Raw genomic sequence first — 23,070 nt, forward strand, 5'->3', positions numbered from 1 at the left:
CCTCTAATTGGTTCATCAGAGATGTGCTTTGAATTACTTTTCTGGTTTGTTCAAGAAGTAAATGAAGTGCCCTAAATCGATGTGGCTCTGACATTCTGGACAGGTCCAGGCATCTAATAAGTCTTCTGTTTCTTATTCATAAGAATAATCCAGCAGAAGTGCAATACAAAAGTTTAAAAAAAAGAAAACAAAAAAACCAAAAAAAAACCTCCTAATGGAGAAGACATCCAACTTGCCCAACTTCTTAATTAAGGAGAAGAGTTGGAAAGACTTGCTGCTTTAGAGACTGTTAATGAAATCCTGCTGGGAAGGAGAGCGGGCCAGCTGATGTTAGCTGTGCTGGAGGCGCGCCATTAAGTAGGCTCCGCTGGTTTTCAGAACCAGAGACTCAAGTTACGGGAAGAAATGGGGGTTTGCTTAACATACTCTCAGGGTTGGAAGGGAGGTGAGGCTGTCACAGAAACTTAGCTTCAAGGCCCCTTTAGGGACTGAATTATCTCTGGTTAACATGATTCTTCCACTTTCTCAGGTTCTGCTTCTCTTTGTATGTCTTTGCATTTCAGCTCTCATTAAGAAATGAATTATTTTCTGTATTTCCCTGTGTAGGGTTTAATTGGCCTCACTAAATACTGTCCACTTTGTTGTTCAGAGCTTTTCTTCTAGGCTACTCATGGGTCCCATGAATGACTACTTTGGGTCAAGACCCACCTCCAACCCCACCTTTTGCTCAGGGAACATCCATAAGAGATCAGAGATGAAGCCTGAAACTTGTACTTAAGTTTTCCCCAAAAAATGGTTCTGAAGAACCTAGGGGCAGGACAGGAATAAAGACACAGACGTAAAGAATGGACTTGAGGACACGGGGAGGGGGAAGGGTAAGCTGGGATGAAGTGAGAGAGTAGCACTGACATGTATACACTACCAAGTGTAAAACAGATAGCTAGTGGGAAGCAGCCGCATAGCACAGGGAGATCAGCTCCGTGCTTTGTGACCCCTCTAGGTGGTCACAAAACATGGAGGGTGGGAGGGAGATAGGGAGGGGGGGCGGGAGACGCAAGAGGAAGGAGATATGGGGATATATGTACACATATAGCTGATTCACTTTGTTGTACAGCAGAAACTAACACACCATTGTAAAGCAACTATACTCCAATAAAGATGTTAAAAAAAAGAATTTGAGAGGTGGAACTTTTCTCTTGAGGCATCTAAGATGGTGTTTCAAGAGATCTTTTGATAGTAAAAATACAGCCACAAAATTTTAAAAGCCTTCTTACTCTCTCATCTTAGCCCCCTCTTCTTGCCAGTCCAAGTGCAGACACATTCTGTCTCTGAGGACCAAAGTTTATATGATCACTTTCCTCCTACTCTAAACTTGTCAGCCTTAGAAAGGACAGTCTGTAACAACGGTCTTAAATATGGAGATAATCAGTGAAATTTCTCCAAATTGTCCTGTGTGCTACTAATCAGGACTGTCAGTTTTGTTTATAAATACACTGAGCTGAGACCTTTGCCATTTCTGTTGACCTCTGTCTTCTAGTGGGTAGAACCCCCGGATGCTACTAAATATCCTGCAGTGCACAGGACAGTCCACTACAACAGAATTATCCAGCCCAGATGTCAGTAGTGCCCAGGTTGACTGATCTAGAAGTACAGCCTACTTCGTTTTCAAAGCCCCATTAAAGATAAGCCTGGACATCTGCTAAGATAGAGTACCCACACTCAACCCTGTCTTTCCTACTAATTAAAAGCCCTGAACAGAAGGTGCAAAGCAGTATCTGAGGACTCTGAAAAGTAAATAATAGCAGGTAGATTGGGAAGGGAAGGTCATTACTAGAGGAACAACTAATACAGTGGTGAGTTTCCTGTTTTGTTTACTTTTCTTTCCATGTCTCCTAGTTTAGACTTCAGCGCAGTGCAAATCATGGAACTGCTCATTGGGGTGGGCGATCCAAAAACAAAAAGAAACTTCTCTCAGACTAAAGGATACTTAGGAAGGGTGGTGTTCACTACAAGATGAAGAGTGTGGGAGAAATCCCTTGGGTTTTCCCCTTTATTCTCCTTCCTTTTCCTTCTGTTCTCTTCCTTTTTACACTACTGGCCCTGCTCCTTGGCAGTGGCAGCTACACATGCATCCAGATAAAAAGTACAGATAGGCCTCGGAGATACTGCGGGTTCGGTTCCCGACCACTGCAATAAAGTAAATATCGCAATAAAGTGAGTCACACGAATTTTTTGGTTTCCCAGTGCATAAAATAAAAGTTAGGTTTACACTATACTGTAGTCTGTTCAGTGTGCGGTAGCATTATGTCTTAAAAAACAATATACATACCTTAATTAAAAAATACTTTATTGCTAAAAATGCCAAAACAGTTACTATGATAACATCAAAGATCATAGATCATGATAGCAAATATAATAGTAATGAAAAGGTTCGAAATATGCAAGAATTACCAAAATGTGACAGAGACATGAAATGAGCAAATGCTGTTGGAAAAATGGTGCTGAGAGACTTGCTTGACGCAGGTTGCCACAAACCTTCAATCTGTAAAAAAACACAATATCTGTGAAGCGCAGTAACATGATGTATGCCTGTAATTCACATTTCATTCATTTTAAAACTTAAAGAATAAAGATTAATGAGAAAATGGTGAAATGTTTGAAATAGAGAATGAAAACCAACAGTAAAAGGCAGAAGGCTAAATAGGGTGAAGATGGTATAAAAAATATACATTTCCCCAGATCTTTTTGGTAATAAGTTCTATTTAAATAGAAAAAGAAAAAGAAATAGACTGAGACATAGTAACAATAATTACAACCCAGAATTAAAAGATTAAAGGAACTAAACAATAAAACAAACAAAAATTATATCATTCATACAATAGACAGGTAAGTGGGGGAATAAAAACATTAATAAGTTACAATAAGGCCTCTGCACTGTCCCACACACATTAGTCTTCCATGGCTGGTGGTCCTGTGAGGGTTTCCCCAGGTAGCTGACCTCGGGGATGAGAGCTAAGAGCAGAAAGAACTCTGGCGTGCACCACCATCCCACGTAAATCTGCGACTTATATTCCTGCTAATGGCAAGCAATTGGTGTCAAATTAAGCTGCCTCAGCTCTTTTCTTTCATGATGTTCTGGACTGCGACAGACATGTCCGTCTCAGAGGCATGCGCCTGCCCTCCTCTTGTGTTGTGCTGACGGTGCTGAGGTTGTACTTGATCATTCCTCATGGCCTCCTAGTCTTTGTGACAAAGAGTGGACTTATAAGAGCCCACCAGTTGGACTTAGTGGTAGTTAAGGGCAGTGAAATAATTTTTTTCTGAGAGAAATAAAATATTGTTTATGAGGTTAAATGTATACCCATGCTCATCCTCTCTGCTAACCAGCAGGTTATAAGTGTCATAAAGGTGTTGTAGATATTTGTTGCTAGTGGAGATTTACATGCCACGAGGACTGGCCACCATGGACCTCCACGTGATGGATTTCAGCCGCTTGCACTTTGATATCCAGTACAGAGATGCCTTGTATCAATATAATAGCCACATTTCTAAAAAGCATTATGCAAATGAGGCCTTCTAAACTGAGTTTTACAATGTATTAAGAGGAAAAAAAACAGTAAAGAGACTCTGCTTATTTCTCTGTGGAGCTCATAAACACTTTACCATCATGATTAAAAGAATGGGGGCTTCCCTGGTGGCGCAGTGGTTGGGAATCTGCCTGCCAATGCAGGGGACACGGGTTCGAGCCCTGGTCTGGGAAGATCCCACATGCCGCGGAGCGACTAAGCCCATGAGCCACAATTGCTGAGCCTGCGCGTCTGGAGCCTGTGCTCTGCAATGGGAGGGGCCGCGATAGTGAGAGGCCCGCGCAACGCGATGAAGAGTGGCCCCCACTTGCCACAACTGGAGAAAGCCCTCGCACAGAAATGAAGACCCAACACAGCCATAAATAAAAAATAAAATGATTAAAAGAATGGGCTTTAGAGTCAGATAGACTTGGCTTCAAATCCCCCCTATGTCCCTTTTCATTGTATGATCTTGGGCAAATCACTGAACCTTTCTGAACCTCAGTTCCCTTAATAATAATAGTGCACATGCATAATCTGGGGATGGAGAGAAATATGCTTGCAGAGCACAGTGAGTAGGGCCTGGCTCATCGTCATGTATTCCCTAAGTGTGAGCTAGTGTCTACTGTTGTTACAGTCTAAGTGTTTCATACACTAAGTTAACTGGTGGAGAAGGGGTTAGCGAGGGTACCTCTGTAACTTAATAGATAAAATATGATTATCCTGATGCCTCTTTGATGTAATGACTTTCTCACTGGAAGCAGCATCTTTTCTCCTCTACAGATATCATTGAAATGGATTCGAAGCGTGTGCCCCGGGATAAGTTGGCCTGCATCACCAAGTGCAGCAAGCACATCTTCAATGCCATCAAGATCACCAAGAACGAGCCAGCTTCAGCTGATGACTTCTTACCCACTCTCATCTACATTGTTTTGAAGGGCAACCCCCCACGCCTTCAGTCCAATATCCAGTATATCACCCGCTTCTGCAACCCAAGCCGATTGATGACCGGAGAGGATGGCTACTATTTCACCAACCTGGTGAGTATTCGGTTTCTTGGTGTTGCGGAGAAGAACCAAGAAGGTATTTATTTTAAGGATGTGACAGGTCACTCACAGGCCTGTGACACATTAGTGCTCCTGAGTTGAGGGGTCAGCATAGCTGAGGATGCTTGCTTGGTGTCACAGAGCACATGTGACCAGGCCATGCACACATGCCACCTCCGGGGACTTGGCCATTGTGGTTCCCCTACAGGACACATGACGGCCACACTGAGGAGTCTCTGCTGCTGCTGGGCATTTGCTCTCTGGGCTCCTGGGTGTCAGAGCCATTCACTTAGTTGGTTGTTTCAGCCATGAATAAGTCAGATCTTGGACTGATTCCTTTATTAAAAGACTTAATATTTATTTTTTGTTTTATTTTTACAAGTTACATCTTAAAACTGAATACTGAGATATTTTAAGAAAGCATCAGGTTAGAGGATGTGAAATGATTTTCAGCTATTGTTTTTTTACAGTGCTAATTAACTCTAGGCAGAACAGTAGTAAAGTATGCACAGCTAAGTCATAAGGCAGAATACTTCCTTTTACTGACCGCTGGATTACTGCCTGTTTGCTTTAGACTAGATTTATTGTCAAGCCAGTGAATTTGAGCCTCGAGACACCCTGTGTTCTCTGTTTCCTGTGCTGGAAGTTGTACAGGCTGATAGGTAGGCAGGGGAGGCCAGGTTACATAAGGAAGCATTTCTGGTGAATTGTCTAAAAAAGATGGGGACTTGAATCACCTACACTCTGCAGCTTCCCAGCCCCCTGACCTACAGCCTTAACTGTGTTTGCATCTTCTTTCTTCATCCTTTTCTTGCCTGACTCAGAGTCTGGCTTCTGCTCCCACTGCCCCAATGAAACTGCTGTGGCAAAAGTAAAAAAATCTGCCAGTTGCCAAATCCCATGGGAACTCTCAGTTTCACTTCACTTCTTTAACACTCCTTATGACTCCTTCCTTCTGGAACTTCTCATGTGCCTTGGCTTCCACAATTCCACTCCATTTTCCTGGGCTCTTCTTAGGCCTCGTGTCCTCCACTTCCCCTCGAATGTGTTATTCCCTGGGGTTCTGTCCTCTGTGCATCTCTCTCCCTAGACTGTCTCCTCTGGTCGTAATTCTGCTGGTCACCTGTACAGTGAGGACCCGCAGGTCACCTGTTTTGACCTCACACTGAGCTCCACTCCCAGCTGTTTATCGTGCCTCAGATTTAATTTGTTCAAAACTGAAACTGCTTTCCCATCAAATGTTTCTTTCTTTTCCAATATACACTATCTCCATTAGTGGCAGTACCGCACATCTACTCCCCTAAGCCAGGAATGTTAGAATCGTCTTCGATGCGTCCTCTTTCCAGATAACGGGCTGCAGCGATTCCACACACACAGTGTGAGCCCATGGGGCAGGGTCACACGGGCACATTCTCATCAGATGGGTCTGTTGAAATAGATTTGCTAAATATTCTTTAAGGAGGTGATTCGCTTTTTTATGAATAATAAGGTAAGATCCCATGAATGAGTTTCTCAGAAGAAGTTCTGAGAGCTGCCTATTTTCTCCTGTTTATAGTGCATGTTTTTCTTATGAAAATAGCTTTTTTTAAAGTGTGTAAATGGTATGTGCTCCTTGTAGAAAAATTTAATTAATATAAGAAAGTATAACTACCATGTCTGTGTCACTCAACATTTGCATTTGTTGTACTAATAATTGCTACCATTTATTCGTTGCTTACTACAGACCTATGAGCTAAGCATGTTACATGTGTTATGTTGTTTAATTCTCACAATAAATCTGGGTGGTATTTCCCCCATTTTACAGATGCAGAAACCACAGAGAGCGAAGGTAACTTTTCTAGGGTCACACAACTCTGGGCTGTCAAAGTGACAGAGGTGGCAATTCACTCAGGCTGTCTGATTTCTAAGCTTATTCTTTTAACCGTTTGTTGTTAAAATATCTCTGAGGACCAGAGATCTGTGTGCCACACCAGTACCTGAGGGCATGCTCAGTGGCTGGCCGTGCACTGGGTGGGCCTTGTGGAGCTGGCACGGCCAGCGAAGGGCCTTACGGGGCATGGCCCCCAGATCCTTGGCCCTGGAGCTCCTGGCCACAACAGGGATTCCTCTGCCCTGCAGCACGGCAGGGAAGCAGAGAGCCTCTGACCTCAAGGAACCACACAGGAAACTCTGTGATAACCATTGCAGAACAAATACTGAAGGTGCCTCTTCAAATATTTCACTCTGTACAAGACCCTAGGACCTGCGAACAACCCAAGGAGAGGATGGAGTTTCTGACAGACTCGATGAAGATGACAATTAGATTTAATTTTTTTTTTTTTTTAAGGAAGAAATGTATTATTGCAGATGGGAGTATAAAGGAAACAACATGAGTGGCTATGAGTTGGTAATTTTTGAAGCTCAAGTCCATGGAGGCTCATGAGATTATTTTGTCGACTTTTGATTCTGTTTTAAATTCTCCATAATAAAAGGATTTTTAACATTCTATTTGAATATTTGTAGCTTTCCTCATACAACTATAATAAATAACATTCTCTTCTTTATATTTATAGTGTTGTGCCGTGGCTTTCATTGAGAAATTAGATGCTCAGTCTTTGAATTTAAGTCAGGAAGATTTTGATCGATACATGTCTGGCCAGACTTCTCCCAGGAAGCAGGAATCTGAGAATTGGTCTCCTGATGCTTGTTTAGGTGTTAAGCAGATGTATAAGAATTTGGATCTCCTGTCTCAATTGAATGAACGGCAGGAAAGGATTATGAATGAAGCCAAGAAGCTTGAGAAAGACCTAATAGATTGGACGGATGGAATCGCAAAAGAGGTTCAAGACATTGTTGAGAAATACCCGCTTGAAATTAGGCCCCCAAATCAGTCTTTAGCATCTATTGACTCTGAAAATGTTGAAAATGATAAACTTCCTCCACCGTTGCAACCTCAGGTTTATGCAGGATGATGAAAATTTACATGGATAGTATTTATTTGAGCCTAAATTATAGCCAGCCCTTACTACAGTCCACTGATTGGGGTCTAGAGTATAACTTAATTGCTTATAAATATCAGAGCATTTTTAAAGGTACAGTTTGTGGGGATTGTTTTGTTCATTTTGTTTTGTTTTTCCTGTCTGGGGAGACTTAGTAAAAAAGTACTATTTATTTGAGTCACTGAATAGATTCATTTAAGACTTGTTTGAAAGTTTTGTCTGTAAATCTGTTTTTTCTCCATGATTTTCCTACGTGCTTTCTCTGTGGCATTCAGTGTGTTTTGGATTTGGTTAAATAATTGCCTTTTAAAGGATAAAATAAATGAATGCTACAAAAATGTATGTTTAAGAAAATACAACGGTACCACTGTTCTACAGTTTGAAATAATTTTATAATTGTAAAGATAGAAGATATATTGCTAAGTAAATATGTAAAATTGTAAATATGTAAAAAAAAAAAAAAGGAATGGTGTCTGCTGTGCATGGCATGTCATGTGTTAATTTTTTTTTTTTTTTAGTTTAAAATGAAGTATATTGAATGTTTGCCTTTAACACCATTTTATTTGGTTTGCCCCACTAAAATGAATCTAGAAATATTTAGACATACTCCCCTAAAATGTTAACTCCATCGTTACAATGCGTTAGCCCTAACTTTGAGGTCCTGTACAGAGAATGTGACACTGTTGAGGTTGAGGACACTTTTTAGGTCATATAAAGTTACTGAAGTAACTTGTCAATTGAAGGTTGAACCGTGCTTTCGGCACCTCTTTCCTCCTTTCATTCAGCAAATATTTACTGAGCTCTTGGTAAGGGAGGTGGCCCTGGGTCTGGGTCAGAAGACAGGACTGAATAGGTCTCTGCAGATGAGAGCTGACGGGGAATCCCTCTGAGCTTTACAGTGCAGGGGGGCCTTTCTGCCTCCATGGTGTAATTTTGATTTTATGGACAACCCAGACACACATCATATAAGCCTCTTTCAGGATTTCTCAACCTCAGTACTATTTGGAGCCTGAGGACTTTTTTGTTTGAGTGCGGCCCCATGCATTGTGTTTAGCGGTGTCCCTGGCCTCTACACCCACTAGATGCTAGTAGCAACCCCCCCAGTTGTGAAAAAGCGTCTCCAGACATTGCCAAATGTCTCCTGGGGGACAGAATTGCCCCCAGTTAGGAACTACTGATCTACTTTGTAAGCAAAGGAGTTTTCCTCCTGGTGGGTAATATGATGTAACCAAAGAATATTGCACCAAATGCACAGTATAACGTGAACTGATAGCTCATTCAGTGAGGCTCTACAGCCCCTGGCAGCGTGGAACCTTTTCTAATCCTAATGGAACCTTTCATAACCTAAATACACCATTATGATCCTCCTTGCATTCAGTGATTTCTACAGATTGTCAGTGTACCTGTGAAATTGTAATTCCCAGGGCACCATTTTTGAACAAGATCACATCACACAAGCAGTTAAGAAAGCTTCCTTTGCTTTTCCAATATCTTTCTAATGGTGTACCACAAATCTGTAGTGCAGTAATTTTTGGAATAAAACTGGGGGTGGGTATAAAACTTTTTACCCTTTACTTAAATTAACGTATAAAATCCATCACGTTGACACATCTATTGTCCTAAAGCACTGAAGACATGAAGCAGTTAACTGAGTCAGCTGATTGCCAAGCTGACTTGGAATGTAATGAGTTACCATCAAATAAGGGGAGAATCTGCTCATAGAAACCTGGGCCCAGATGGTCGTCATAGAAAGCTTTCCTCTTTTTTCTTTTCTATGTACTTTCTAGGTGCTAATCCAGGTATACACACTTTTAATTCTCCTGGGAATATACCGTTGTTTTAGTCGTTGTACATTATGTTTGTTAAATAAAATGCATATCAGCCTCCCCAAAAAGCTGTCTTCTTTTGACTTCTTGCCTATGTTTAAAGTAAATTGTTGAATTGGTTTTTTTGTATATATCTCATATTGGTTGAGTTCTTCATATTTGGACTCTTATATTTCTCTTAAGTTAGCATCAGTACTATGGCCAGAGTTTCTGTTTTCTCAACAAGAAAGTATTGATATTTTATGTACTATAAATGTGATTAGAATAAACTTTTGGAACAGAAGTCCTTATCAATAAAGTTTCCTGATCCATTCCTCTTCCAAATAGGTTAATTCTTGGTTCTTCATCTTAGGAAAATATACATTATTAATATTCTCATGTTATAAAGGTTTCCCTTTTAAGCCACAGCCATCATTATCATACTTAAAAATGAAACAGACATTAAATTAATTAAAATTAAGAACAAGAGAAGGATGTTTGCTGTCACTACAATTAGCCTTTTTCTGACAGTTTTACCCAAGGCACTCAGTCTTCAGACAGAAATAAAGGGGGTTAATCTAACCAATATACAGTTATTGTAGCATGGTGTTTGAGGACATGGACTCCAACTAAAAAGCTTGGATTTGGTTTTGAATTTAGACTCTGCCACTTACTTATTAGCTCTTTGGCCGTGGGCAAGCCTCTCATGTTTCGCATTCCTCATCTGTGAAATGGGGGTAATAATGGTACCTGCTTCAAAGGGTTGTGAGGATTAAATGACTTAGAACAGTACCTAGCAATGCTAAGTGCTCAAGTGATAGCTGTTACTTGTACATGACTTTTATATGTAGAAGACCTAAGAACTGATACTAAAACTTTATTAAATTTTACTAAAATGGTGAGATAAGAAATACTAAAATAGCCATCAAAAATAACTAAAAAATGACTTTTCTATATTCTCATTACTAGCCAGTTAGCAAATTATAATGGGAATTTTATTTACAATAGAAACAAATATAAATAAGTAACAAGAGCTTTTAGCATTTATATGAAACAAAATTACAAAATTGAGTGAGAAACAAAAGAATAAACATACACAGGGCTTGTGCCCAGAAGTTCCCTGCACTTGGACTTTAATGCTCTATCTTTGCCATTTTGGAATTCTTAATTTTATCTTTGGATTTGTGTTTTCAAGTGAAGCCTGATGGGACAGTGGAGCCTGACGGGGGCTTGGAGTCCAACTCATGCACAGTCCTGTCTCCCCCTCCTCAAACCCCAGGCTAGGTTCTCGGTCTCCCTGCTCCCACCCTGTGGACACTCTAGCCAAGGCCTGGGCACTCAGGAACGGTTGGGGCTGGGTGTGCATGCCTGTGGTGTCTTGGGCCAGGGCATGAAGGTGCATCTGGCTGTTAGCTAGCTGGCCATTTGGGAGGGGGTTGGTGGTGAGGACAAACCTCTCGGCCACCCCGATTCAGCATGCTCCTTGGAGAAAAGCCTGAATCCAGGACTGGGGAAGGAAAGAAATGAGAAAGTCCCAGCAAAACAAAGATACGAGGAAGAAACAAGGGGACTTCCCTGGTGGCACAGTGGATAAGACTCCGTGCTGCCAATACAGGGGGCCCGGGTTCGATCCCTGGTCAGGGAGCTAGATCCCACATGCATGCCGCAACTAAGAGTTCACATGCCACAACTAAGGAGCCCACGTGCTGCAACAAAGAGCCAGCAAGCCACAACTAAGAGCCCTGGAGCTGCAACTAAGGAGCCTACCTGCCTCAACTAAGACCCGGTGCAAATAAATAAATAAATAAATAAAATCTTGAAAAAAAAAAACAAATGGAAATGTTAGAACTGAAAACTACAACAACTGAAATTAAAAAAAAAAAAAAAACCTCACTGATGGGCTACATATCAGAGGGGAGATGACAGTGAAATGAATTTGCGAACTGAAGATAGATCAATAGAAATTACCCAATCTGCTAAACACAAAATAGACTGAAATTAAAAAGTGATAGCCTCGGGGGCTTCTGGGACAATAATGAGAAATCTAGCATTCTTGTCATCGGAGTCCCAGAAGGAGAGAAGAAAAAGTCTATGGCTAAAAAAATGTTAAAATAAATAGTGTCTGAAAGTTTACCAAATTTGGCCAAAGGCATAAACCTATAGATTCAAGAAGCTGAGTGAACCGCAAACAAGATAACCCAAAGAAATCCATGCAAAGACACATCACAAACTTCTCCAAATTAAAGGCAAAACTTAAAAGTAGTTAGCAAGGACACATTACCTATAATGGAGCAATGACTTGCATGACATTGGATTTCTCATCAGAAACCATGGTGCCTAGAAGAAAATGCTGACAATGATGTGGAGAAAGTGAATCACTCATACAATCGTGATGGAAATCTAATATGGTAAAACTACTCTGGAAAATAGTTAACTTCTTGTAAACCAAACATGTAATTATCATGCAACCCACCAACTGCATTGTTGGACTTTTATCCCAGAGAAGTGAAAACTTACATTCACACGAAGGCATATACACAAATGCTCATCGCGCCTTTATTCATGTTAACTCCAAACTGGAAACAATCCAAATATCCTTCAACAGATGAATGATTAAACAAAGTGTGGTACATTCATACAATGGAACACTATTCAGTAATAAAAAGAATGAACTACCGATAAAACTGCCTGGATGGATCTCAAAGGATATATACTGAGTGGAAAAATAACAATCTCAGAGGGTTACATATTGTATGAGTCCATTTATACACATAATTTTTAAAATATATAACTTAAAATGACAGTTATAGAGATGGGGAACAGATTAGTGGTTTACAGGGATTCAGAATAGGGTGAGAAGGGAGCTGAATGTCATAAGAGAGCAGCACAATGGATTCTTTGGTGTGGAATGGATCCGTGCCGTGTCTGCGGGGGTGATTACACAAATGTACACATGTGATAAAATTGCCTAGAGCTAAACCACAATGTTAGGCAAAACTGGTGAAATCTGTAAAAAACCAGTGTATTGTTGCAGTGTAAATTTCCTGGTTGTGGTATTGTACCATAGTTATGCAAGACCTTACCATTGGAGGGATCTATTATTTCTTACTCCTACATGTGAATCAATGATGATCTCAAAATAAAAAAGTTTAATTTTTAAAATCTAAAATCACGTAGAAAAAAGCTAAATGCCCATCAGGTGATGCATGGACAAACAAAAATGGTATATCCATTCAATGGAATACTATTCGGCCATAAAAAAAGAATGAAATACTGATACATTCTACAGCATTGATAAACTTTGAAAACATTATGGTGAGGGAAAGAAGCCAGACATAAAATACCACATATTGTATGATTCCATTTATATGAAATGTCCAGAATAGGCAAATTCATAGAGACAGAAAAGAGATTAGGTTGTCGGGGGCTGGGTGGAGGGGAGAATGGGAGTGACTGCTAAGAGGTACAAGGTTTCTTTTGGGGGTGATGAAAATGATCTGGAATTAGATAGTGATAAGGGTTTCCCACAACTTTGTGAATATACTCAAAATATTGAATTGTACACTTTAAAAGGATGAATTTTATGGTGAGTTGTGTTTTCTCAAAGCTTTAAAATATCAGAATGGCAGCTGTGGAGCTCATTGTTAGCATATAAAATTTTTTTCTGACAAATCCTCCAGGCTGAATTGTGGCATTTACTTTAAGATTTCTGTCTTGACTTCGGGATACTAAAAGGTGATGTGCTTTAAGGAAAATACACTGAGCATAATTTTAGCAGCTTTCCTTTTGTTTTCTTAAAGTTCCCCTGGTGATTTTGCTAAGATATTTATAGGAATAAATATTTGCTGAAAAAAGAAATATGTTAGCAAAGAATACAAACATAAATAGAAGGTAAATAGGCACTTTGCAGTGAAAGTGGATGCTAAAAGTTGATTTCTTTTGCTTAAATAACAATTAAGTTATGCAGATACAAAAAATATATGTATATATGCCAGCAGTGAACAGGTAGAATCAAGTATAAAATACACTACTATTTATAAATGTTCAAAAAACAATTTATTAAGGTATAAATATAATAATACATGTTCTGGACATCAATGCTGAAAACTGCAAAATGCTGATGAAGAAATCAAAAAAGAGCTAAATAAATGGAGAGACATACTGTGTTCATAGATTGGAATACTCAACATAGTAAAGATAGCAATTCTCCCCAAACTTCTATAGGTTTAATGTAATTCCTATCAAATTCTAGCAAAAATTTTTTATAGATATAGATGAGCTTATTCTAAAATTCAAATGAAATGGCAAATGAACTGGAACAGCTAAAAGAAATTTGAAAAAGAAGAATAAAGTGGGAGGAATCACTCTATCCAATTTTAAGATTTGCTATATATTTATAGTAATCTAGACAGTACAATATTAGTGGATAGACACATAGATCAATGGAAAAGAATAAAGAACACAAAATGGACACATACAAGTATGACCAGTTGATTTTTTTCCAACTGATATTTGACAGAGGTGTAAGAGCAATTAAATGGAAGAAGGATAGACTTTCAACAAATGGTGCTGTAGCAATTGGACATCCATCGGCAAAAAAAAAAGAACTTCCACCTAAATATACGTTATAATTTCTATAATACTTTTAGAAGAAAATCTTTGGAAACTTAGGGCGAGGCCAAGAGAATCATAATCCATAAAAGAAAAAAATTGATAAAACTTAATCAAAATTTAAAACTTTGGCTGTATGAAAGACCCTGTTAATAGAATTAAAGGACTAGCTAGAGACTGAAAGAAAAATATTTGCAAATTACATATTCAACAAATAACTAATATCCATGGTAAATATATAAAGAACACTCTGAACTCAACAGTTTTAAAAAGAATTCAGTTAGAAAATGGGCAAAAGTCTTGAAAAGAAACTTAACCAAAGAAGATATATACAAGGCCATTCAATGGGGAAAGAACATAGCGCTGAAACCATAAAACTCCCAGAAGAAAACATAGGGGTAAGCTTTTTGACATTGGTCTTGGTGATGATTTTTTGAATTTGGCACCAAAAGCAAAGGCAACTAAAGCAGAAATGAACAAGAGGGACTACCTCAAATGAAGAAGCGTGTACACAGCAAAGGAAACCATCAAGAAAATTAAAAGCAACCTATGGAATAGGAGAAAATATTTGTAAATCATATATTTGATAAAGAGTTAATATCCAAAATACATAAAAAGTTCATACAGCTCAATTGCAAAAAAAAAAAAAAAAAAAGAAGAAGAACCAAACAATTCAACAACAACAACAAAAATGGGCAGAGAACCTGAATAGACATTTTTCAAAAGCGGACATACAAATGGCCAAAAGATACATAAAGGTACTCAACATCATTAATCATTGGGGAAATGCAAGTCAAAACCACAATGAGCTTTCACCTCATACCTGTTAGAATGACTGTTATTAAAAAGACAAATAGGGCTTCCCTGGTGGCGCAGTGGTTGAGAGTCTGCCTGCCAGTGCAGGGGACGCGGGTTCGAGCCCTGGTCTGGGAAGATCCCACATGCCGCGGAGCAACTAGGCCCGTGAGCCACAATTACTGAGCCTGCGCGTCTGGAGCCTGTGCTCCGCAACAAGAGAGGCCGTGATAGTGAGAGGCCCGCGCACCGTGATGAAGAGTGGCCCCCGCTTGCCGCAACTGGAGAAAGCCCTCGCACAGAAACGAAGACCCAACACAGCCATAAATAAATAAATAAATAAATAAAAATTAAAAAAAAAAAAAAAGACAAATAAGTGGTGGCAAGTATGTGCAGAAAAGGGAACCCTGTGCACTGCTGGAGGGAATGTAAATTGGTTCAGTCACCATGGAAAATAGTATGGGGTTCCTCAAAGAATTAAAAATACAACTACTTTATGATCCAGCAATTCCACTTCTGGGTATAGATGTGAAGGAAATGAAATTAGCATCTTGAAGAGATACCTGTACTCCTGTGTTCATTGCAGCATTATTCACAATAGCCAATACATGTAAACAAGGTAAGTGGCCAACAAAGGATCAATGGATAAAGAAAATGTGGCACATATACACAATGGAATATTATTTGGCCATAAAAAGGAAATCCTGGGACTTCCCTGGCCGTGCAGTGGTTTAGACTCGCGTTCCCAGTGCAAGGGGCCCAGGTTCGATCCCTGGTCAGGGAACTAGATCCTGCGGGCCGCAACTAAGACCGGCACAGCCACATAAATAAATTTTTTTTTTAAAAAAAAAGGAAATCCTGTCATTTGCAACAACATGGACGAAACTTGAGAGTATTATACTAAGTGAAATAAGTCAGACAGAAAGACAGATACTGTATGATCTCACTTATATTTGAATCTAAAACAGCTGAATTCATAGAAAGAGTCAGTGGCTGCCAGAGGCTGAGAGCTGGGGTAAATGGGGAGATGTCAGTCAAAGGGTACAAACTCCCAGTTATAAGATGAGTAAGTTCTGAGGATCTAACGTACAGCTTAGTGATTATAGTTAACAATGCTGTATTGTATACTTGAAAGTTGCCGAGAGAGTAGATCTTAAATATTCTCACCAAAAAAAACAGGGTCATTATGTGAAGTGATGGATGTGTTAACTAACTGTATTATGGTAATCATTTCACAATATTCATATTGTATCAAATCATCATGTTGTATACCTTAAACTTACACAATATGATATGTCAATTATATCACCATGAAGCTGGGGGAGAAAAAGAAAGACAAATTACCAATACAAATATGAAAACAAAATTAAGTACTTTTTCAAATAAGAAAATGTAAGAAAATTCAAACATTTAAAAATACAACAAAGGACATGAAAAATTCACCATTTAGACTTAAAAACGGACAACAGATGAAAAATATTCAACCTCATTAATAATCAAAGAAATAGAAAATAATTCAATAACAAAATTAATGTTTTTCTTGTCAAATCGGCAAAGGTGAACATCATATGGCAAATATAGCATTTTATGACTATGAATGTCCAGAGAAATGTACCTCATTGATGAAAGCACAAATTATAACATTTGCCGAGAGCAGATCAGGGCTGCATGTCAAGAGCCTTAAAAATCTTTTTACTCTTTTGGCGCAATAATCCTATTTCTATAAAGCTATGCTAAGAAAATAATAAAAAACCAAAAATTTATATAAAAATATTAAGTACAGAAGTTAAAAAATTCAGTGTTTAAAGTGTGTAGAGGGGAATGTTTTAATTAAAGAGTAATTATGAAGATAGCTATCCTTGCATAATAATAAGCATAGTTCCAAATCTGTTTTAAAATCCCAAGCAATGCTAGAGGAAAAAAAAGAAATACAGCAAAATCTCATCAGTAGTTACCATTGGGTTAGGGGATTACAGATGGTTTTAATTTTCCTTTTTAATGTTTTCTAAGTTTTCCTAACTTTATACAATACCATGGTTGTTTAGTCATCAGAAAACAGGAAAAAATTATTCTCAGAGTATAAAAACAAAAGCTCCAAACCACTGCATGACACAGAACTGTAATAATACACATTAGCTCTTAAAGGGAGAAGTTTGTTTTAAAAGTGACACAACTGTCTCTGAACAGAGTTTCCCAGGCAACCTCTCGGTGGTTGCCAATACAGAATGCCACCTCTAGGGATGGCATCACCCTCTTGGAAGGTTCTGAGGCCTGCCCCTCTTTAAAAGAATAATGAGTTGTCTGCAGGGAAAGGTATCTGGTTTAAATTTCTTCTACGGAAGTACGCACCTGCTCCATGGTTTCCCTGCCAGAAGAAAATTGCTTGTTCCCTTAATAAAAAGTCACTGAAGCTGAAAGAAACCTAGTTTCTTGGATTTGGAGTGGCAGCCAGAAGACTGGTAAGCATTCTTAAATATAGAGGAATCTCCTCTAAGCACTAAGAAGAGTCTGTCGTCAGAAATAACCTGAAATTCTGGTGGCATCTGCTCTGGGTGGTGGACAGGCGGGGTGCGGGAGGAGTCTGGTCATTTTCTCCTGATTTGGAAAGTGAGGGGGTGATGCACACGGTCACCATTTCAAGTGGAAACTTTCTCTTAGTACTTTGTAAATAAGAGTGACTCATTCCGAAATGAGCCCTTTCTGTGTGTTTAAGTGAACCAGTCAGCAGGGGGCTGGACGAGGTGGTCTGTGGAAGGGTCTTCCTTTAAACCATATGAATTCTCTGCCCTAAATATAGGCGGAGTCCAGGCTACATATATAGAGCAGTGCTGGTGGGACTGTAAAAAGGCACATGTCCTGGACAGTGCCTTCAGCCTATTTACAATCCAGTAGAAATAGGAAGCTGTAAAAATATGAAAAGTCAAATAGCTCAAGACTTAAATGAGTGTAAGATACAATGAAAGTGACAAAAGCACCAAATGTGGATTTAACTGCCCAGTGGAGTAATTATAGCATCTCCCATGTATTCAGCTGTTATGTACAAGGTACCCTTAAGCAAGCCTGTAAAATGTATTACTTCTTGAATGTGTCTAATAAACCTAGTCCAGCGGGAATAGTAATAGGTAGCCTTAATTAGTGCTTAATACATGCTAGGCACTGTGCTAAGTGCTTCACCTAGAGCAACACATTTAATCTTCTCAGGTACCCTGCGGGGAAGTATTACTATTACCCTGAGGCACGAAAAGGAAGCTGATGCACAGAGATGTGAGTGTCTTGCCCAAGGTCACAGAGCTGAAGTGGGAAGCCAGCATTCAAATCCAGGCCTCTAGCTCCAGAGCCCCACTCTTTTTAGTTTTTTTTTTTTTTTTCTTTCTTTCTTTCTTTTTTTTTAAATTTATTTATTTATTCATTTATTTAATTTTTGGTTGCATTGGGTCTTTGCTGCTGCACGCGGGCTTTCTCTAGTTGCAGTGAGCGGGGGCTACTCTTTGTTGTGGGGCGCAGGCTTCTCATTGCAGTGGCTTCTCTTGTTGCGGAGCACGGGCTCTAGGCGCGCAGGCTTCAGTAGTTGCGGCACACAGGCTTCAGTAGTTGTGGCTCGCGGGCTCTAGAGCGCAGGCTCAGTAGTTGTGGCGCATGGGCTTAGTTGCTCCGCGGCATGTGGGATCTTCCCGGACCAGGGCTCGAACCCGTGTCCCCTGCATTGGCAGGCGGATTCTTAACCACTGCGCCACCAGGGAAGCCCTTTAGTTTTTTTTTTTTTTACTTTTTATTGTGGTAACAACACTTAACGTGAGATCTATCCTTTTAACATGAGATTTATCCTCCGAACAATTTTTTGTTAAATTTTGTACGTGATTGTTGACTCTAGGTAGTGTTGCACAGCAGATCTCTGGAGCTTATTCTTCATCTTGCTTAACTGAAACTTTACGCCTATTGATGAATAACTCCCTATCTCCCATTTCCCCAGCCCCTGGTAACCTCCGCTTCCCATCTTTGATTTTATGAATTTGGCTCTTTTAGGTACCACATGGAGGTAGAATAAGGCAGTACATGTCTTTCTGTGTCTGGCTTATTTCATGTAGCATAATGTCGTTAAGGTCCATCCATGTCCCATATTGCAGAACTTCCCTTTTTTTAAAAAAAATCTTTTTTATTTTTAATTTATTTTATTGAAGTATAGTTGATTTACAATGTTGTGTTAATTTCTACTATACAGCAAAGCGATTCAGTTATACATATATATACATTCTTTTTCATATTCTTTTCCATTATGGTTTATCACAGGATATTGAATATAGTTCCCCGGGCTATATAGTAGGACCTTGTAGTTTATCTGTTTTATATATAATAGCTTGCACAGAATTTCCTTATTTTTTTAAGACTGAGTAGCATTCCATCATTTGTATACACATTTTCTTTATTCATTCATTTGTCGGTGGACATTTAGGTTGTTTCCACGTCTCAGCGATTGTGAATAGTGCTGCAGTGAACACGGCAGTGCAGATATCTCTTCAATATCCTGATTCTATTTTTTTAATATGTATACCCAGAAGTGCTGGATCATATGGTGGGTCTCTTTTTAATTCTTTGCAACCACCGTACTGTTTTTCATAGCAGCCACCCCGTTTTACACCCGCACAGAGTTCCCACTTCAAAGCACCGTTTTATACCAACTCTCCCCAGAGAACTGAGAAGGGAGAGGATGGTAGGCATTGGTGCTTTAGACCTTGGACTTCAGGAAGATAATGAGATTTGAAGAGTTTTTGTTAGAGAAAAGTTGAAGAAGAGAGAATTTTTTAAGTGAGACATGGCTGAGAGGTTCTTAGTTATTAGGCAATTAGGATTACAGCGTTTCAAGCTGTAATATTTGATTCATGTTTTAAGAGAATTTGTCACTTTCAGCCATGAATTTCCAGTCGACCATGGGATGCAGCCTTGAGTTTCTCACAGCCTAAAGCAGGGGTCAGAAAATATGGCCGGCAGCCAAATCTGGCCCACCACCTGCTTTTGTAAATAAAGTTTTATTAGAACACAGCTGCTCCCATTCATTCTGTGGCTTTCATGCTGCATGGCAGAGATGAACAGTTACAAGAGAGACCCCATGGCCCGTAAAGCCTAAAATATTTTTTGCTAAAAAGTTTGTTGACCTCTGGCCTAATGTAGTACAGTAATTATTATTTTTCCTCCTAAATTTTTTATTTTGAAAAATGTCAAATCTACAGAAATATTGCAAGGATACTATAATGAACAACCTACGTGCCCTTCTCCTTGATTCAATCCTTAACATTTTGCCTCATTTGTGCGCGCTCCTCTCTCTCTCCCTCCCTCCCTCCCTCTCTCCCCATCTCCCTCTCTCTTTTCCTCTTTCTCTTTCTCCCCTGATGCCCGTCCCCCCGCCATGCACAGGTAATCACTCTCTGGCTACAGTATTTGAGAGTTAGGTGCAGGTATAATAATTTAATATCCCTAAATACATTAGATACATATCTCCTAAGAATAAGGACAGTCTTTTATGTAACAACAGAAATTTAACCTTGAGGCAATAAACAGACCAACTCCAAATTCTCCAAATAATGTCTTTAATAGTTTTTTTTTTTAAATCCAGTTTCCTGTGCAGGATTAATCACTCATTTAGCAGTCATATCTCTAGTCTCCTTTAAACAATTGCGCAGCCTTATTTGTTTGGGTTTGTTTTTCCCGCTTTATTGAGGTGTAATTGACACATAAAATTGTAAGATGTTTAAGTGTACATCAGGATGATTCGACGTACATAAACATTGTGAAAGGATTGTTTTTTGTTTTTCATGACATTGATATATTTGAAGAGTGTGGGCTCGATGTTTTACAGAACGTCCCTCATCCTGGATTTGTTTGATCATTTCCTGGTGACTAGATTCGGGTTTTAGCATTTGGGAATACCAGAGAGGGGATACGCACCAATCAGGAGACTGTGATTTTTAGTGCAGAAAAACTGCCCCAACGGTGGTAGTTAAACAGGTTTGAATTGCTAAAGACCCAAAATGGCAGGACTCAAAATGGCAATGCTTACAAATCTAGAGTTTATCTCAGGAAAAGGGTACAAGATAACAACAACTATTAATGTAAGGAAAGGTATCACAGACAAAGGCTGTCATCCTATGAGTACAGAACACCTGGGAACAGGGACCCTGTTCATGTAGAGAGTCCAAATGTGCACACAGATTCCCAATGTTTGCAATCATTTGAGGGGTTGGTATTCACTTAGACAGCTGCTCCATCCAGTAATACCAGCACAAACTTTTTTATACTTGACTGTTCTTTTCCTCCCTGATCCGTGACGATCTATCATTGATTTTTTTTTGCCCCTCCCAACAAAATCTACCTTTTCTCATGTACCGTATATTATTTCTCATGGGAGTATAGGTTAGAGGCTTTGTCTCTGTTATTTCAGGTTCCAAGCATTTTGAGGATATAACCAAACTCCTTTCCTTGGGTCATGTGCTTTGACAGATATTGGTTCCCAGTAGGAGGAATCCCTCGACAGGGCCCAGGTGTTTGCAGTGGGGAGCACTCTGGTCTGGTTAAAACCTATCCAATACCTGTGACTTGGATTTTAGGGAAAAAATGGTTAGCGCTCAGCTGTGGGACCAAAGTCGTGGCACTCTGATAGGTTGCATCTGCCAGTAAAAATTCCATCCGCTGAGATGCCTCTCCTGTAAGTGCAGAGCCTGGGCTGCTGCTACGAGAATTCCTGGCCATTGTGTCTGGGTCGCCCTGACACCGACCCAGCTGTGTTGATGTGCCAGCTGTTCCCAGTGTGGGAAGCTCGCACACCCCTGTCCTTCCTCCTGGAATAGGATGCCTTGGAGGCAACGTGTGTTCCGAGGCCTTTTTCATCGGTGTGTTTGAATCCTCATTCAAAGCGATTTCCACCTGGCCAGCTACGCCTAGCCCAGCTGCTTATACTCGGGCCAGTGCTCTTTCAACCCTCAGACATGTGGTAGCCATTGAGCACTAATCGCTCTAGTACATTTAGGAAATAAACATGAAACTCGAAAATGTGGAGTCCCCCCCAGGGTAAGATCAACGGAGTAGTCCCTCCTAAACAGACTTTTTTTTCTTCTTCCAGTTTTATTGAATTATAATTGACATATGGTGCTGTATAAGTTCAAGGTGTACAGCATACTGATTTGAGGTACACACATCATGAAATGATACCACAATAAGTTTAGCAAACAGCCATCATCTGGTATAGATACAACATTAAAGAAATAGAAAAAAGTGATTTCTTTTCCTTGTGGTGAGAACTCTTAGGATTTACTCTCAATATTCATATATAACATCCAGCTGGGTTAATTATATTTATCATATTGTGCATTATATCCCTAGTACTTATCTTATATCTGGAAGTTTGTACATTTTGACCACCTTCATCTTAATGCCCCTCCCCCAACCCTTGCCTCTGGTAGCCACAAATCTGATCCCTTTTTCTATGAGTTTGTTTTTGAAGTATAATTGACCTACGACACTATGTTAGTGCCTGGTACACAACATAGTGATTCGATGTTTCTATACATTTCAAAATGATCACCACGGTAAGTCTAGCTGTCCTCTGTCACCATACAAAGATATTACATAGTTATTGACTATATTCCTAAATACACTTTGGTTTGCATATGGCGCAGTGTTCCTCATAACCATCTGTGTGCATTTCTGGCTTTTCATTCTCAGGAAGGTAGGCCCACCAAATTATACCTAATTCTTTTCCTTTTGTCTGTGATTCAAATGTCCCAATTGCCCCTCCACTTCCTTATGTTTTTTCCACCCACAATGAGAGAGCTGTTTTTACACATAATGACAGATGGGTCCTGTAGCGGATAACCTTCTACCTTTATATTTTGGTACTTTTCTTAAACCTTCATCAACACAATTAATACCCACACAAATTTTTATTTTTATTTTTGAAATATTTATGTATTTATTTGGCTGCGCCAGGTCTTAGTTGCAGCACGTAGGATCTTTAGTTGCGGCATGCGAACTCTTAGTTGCAGCATGTGGGATCCAGTTCCCTGACCAGGGATCGAACCCATGCCCCCTGCATTGAGAGCACGGAGTCTTAACCACTGGACCACCAGGGAAGTCCCAATATCCACACAATTTTTTAAATAAGCTTTTTTTTAAAGGACAGTTTTAGGTTTACAGAGTGACCATGTAATGTTCGTTCAGATCATCATTGATTGGTATACTCTGAGTTTAACCAGGGAAATGTTCCCACAGGCTGCTTCCC

The 23,070-nt window shown here is 39.6% G+C and overlaps 1 protein-coding gene across 7 annotated transcripts in view; it reads left to right on the forward strand.

The window, feature by feature from the left end:
• Positions 1-23,070, forward strand: part of TMEM248 (transmembrane protein 248) — a 143,324-nt gene that overhangs the window by 79,883 nt on the left and 40,371 nt on the right. For 4 of the 7 annotated variants that reach the window (XM_059898216.1, XM_059898217.1, XM_059898220.1 and 1 more), the window contains one exon: positions 4,350-4,606. In XM_059898216.1, coding sequence (XP_059754199.1) covers positions 4,350-4,606 — 257 coding nt within the window. Of the gene's footprint in view, positions 1-4,349; positions 4,607-6,416; positions 7,091-7,164; positions 9,485-23,070 lie in introns of those variants that run through there. The other 3 variants (XM_059898218.1, XM_059898219.1, XM_059898222.1) reach the window with 2 other exon arrangements.

Source organism: Balaenoptera ricei, chromosome 15 (assembly GCF_028023285.1).
Source record: "Balaenoptera ricei isolate mBalRic1 chromosome 15, mBalRic1.hap2, whole genome shotgun sequence".
Lineage (NCBI taxonomy): Eukaryota > Metazoa > Chordata > Mammalia > Artiodactyla > Balaenopteridae > Balaenoptera > Balaenoptera ricei.